At 66.3% G+C, this 1,669-nt stretch overlaps 1 protein-coding gene across 1 annotated transcript in view; it reads right to left on the bottom strand.

Moving 5' to 3' along the window:
• Nucleotides 1-316: 316 nt before the first annotated feature.
• LOC106819072 (frizzled-9-like) overlaps nt 317-1,669 on the bottom strand; it is a 7,642-nt gene continuing 6,289 nt past the window's right edge. Inside the window, exon 2 of the mRNA XM_014823732.1 lies at nt 317-1,472. Coding sequence (XP_014679218.1) covers nt 317-1,472 — 1,156 coding nt within the window. The remainder of the gene's footprint in view (nt 1,473-1,669) is intronic.

Genomic DNA, 1,669 nt, shown 5'->3' with positions numbered 1-1,669 from the left:
TCCTACTGCAGCGCCCTCATGTGGTGGCAGTCCTACTGCAGCGCCCTCATGTGGCGTCGGTCCTACTGCAGCGCCCTCATGTGGTGGCAGTCCTACTGTAGCGCCCTCATGTGGTGGCAGTCCTACTGCAGCGCCCTCATGTGGTGGCAGTCCTACTGCAGCGCCCTCATGTGGCGTCGGTCCTACTGCAGCGCCCTCATGTGGCGTCAGTTCTACTGCAGCGCCCTCATGTGGCGTCGGTTCTACTGCAGCGCCCTCGTGTGGCATCAGTTCTACTGCAACGCCCCTCGTGTGCATCGATGCTACAGTGGCGCCCTCACACGACGGTCTCGCTGCCGCTGCTCTTGTTTCGCTTTGCGTCGACGACGGCGATGACGGTGCGGTAGTGCACCGGGGGGCGCTGCTGATGCGCCGCGGCGCCGGCGCGCTCGAAGTCGCGCCCGACCCCCGGCGCCCTCTTCTTGCCGAAGCGGTGCAGCGTGAGACGGTCCGCCAGCTGGCGCCACGCGTCGATCGTCCGCCGCGACCACACCCAGACGCCGGACGTCAGGCCGACGACGAGACACATGAACGTCTTCAGCATGAACATCTCGACGTTGGGCACGGCCGCCGCCACGCCGCCGGCGGCGCCCCCTAGCGGCGCCGTCCACGCGTCGCGGTTCACGTACTCGTAGAGGTGGCACGCGACGACGCACGCGGCCGGGATCGGGTACAGCATCGCGAACACCGCGACGCGCACCAGTCGCGCGTCCAGCTTCTCGCCGCGGCGGCGCCCCCTGGCGGCCGCCACCACGCCCGCGGCGAGCAGCGCCGCGCCGATCGCGAGGTAGGCGACGAGCGGCGCGAGGACGAAGCCGAGCAGCGAGCCGCGCGATTGGTTGCCGACGTGGCAGAGGCCCGTTAGTTCGTCGCCGTCGACATCGCGCAGAACGAGGATGACGATGGTCTTGACGGCGGCGACGCCCCAGGCCGCGAGGTGGAAGTAGCTGGAGTGGCGCGCCACGGCTTCGTGCGGCCACCGCAGCCCCGCCGCCAGAAACCACGTCAGCGCCAGCATCACCCACCAGAGCGCGCCGGCCATGCCGAAGTAGTAGAGCAGGAGAAAGACGACGGCGCATTTCGTGTTCTCGAGGCCCTCCTGGATGAGGATCGGCCCGCCGTCGGAGGGCGCCACGCGCGCGTCGCAGGCGACGGCGGCGTGACCGGCGCGCAGGCGGATGAAGTAGCCGACGCAGTAGAGCATGTAGCAGAGCGCCATGGCGACGATGGGGCGCTCCGGGTAGCGGAATCGCGACGCGTCGAGCGAGAAGGTCGCGACGGTGAAGAGGGATGAGAGGAAGCAGAGAGAAGCCCAGATGGTCATCCAGACGCGAGCAAACTCGACGTCGCTGCGACGGAAGACGACCGGCTGTCCGCACTTCTGCGCGCAGTGACTGCTGCGCCCTCTGCCGGTGCGGTTGATGACGACGTACCTGGAAGAGCGGGAGAAAGATAAGGTGATGTAGGTCGCGAGTTGTGGTAGAGGTCGCGAGTTGTGGTAGAGAGAGAGAGAGAAAGAGAGATAGAGAGAGAGAGAGAGAAAGAGAAAGAGAGAGAGAGAGAGAGAGTGAGAGAGGAGAGAGAGAGAGAGTAGAGAGAGAGAGAGAGAGAGAGAGAGAGAGAGAGAGAG

Source organism: Priapulus caudatus, unplaced genomic scaffold, assembly GCF_000485595.1.
Source record: "Priapulus caudatus unplaced genomic scaffold, Priapulus_caudatus-5.0.1 Scaffold2805, whole genome shotgun sequence".
NCBI lineage: Eukaryota > Metazoa > Priapulida > Priapulimorpha > Priapulimorphida > Priapulidae > Priapulus > Priapulus caudatus.
The sequence above is the reverse complement of the archived record's forward strand: the minus strand, read 5'-3'. Positions and strand labels throughout refer to the sequence as shown.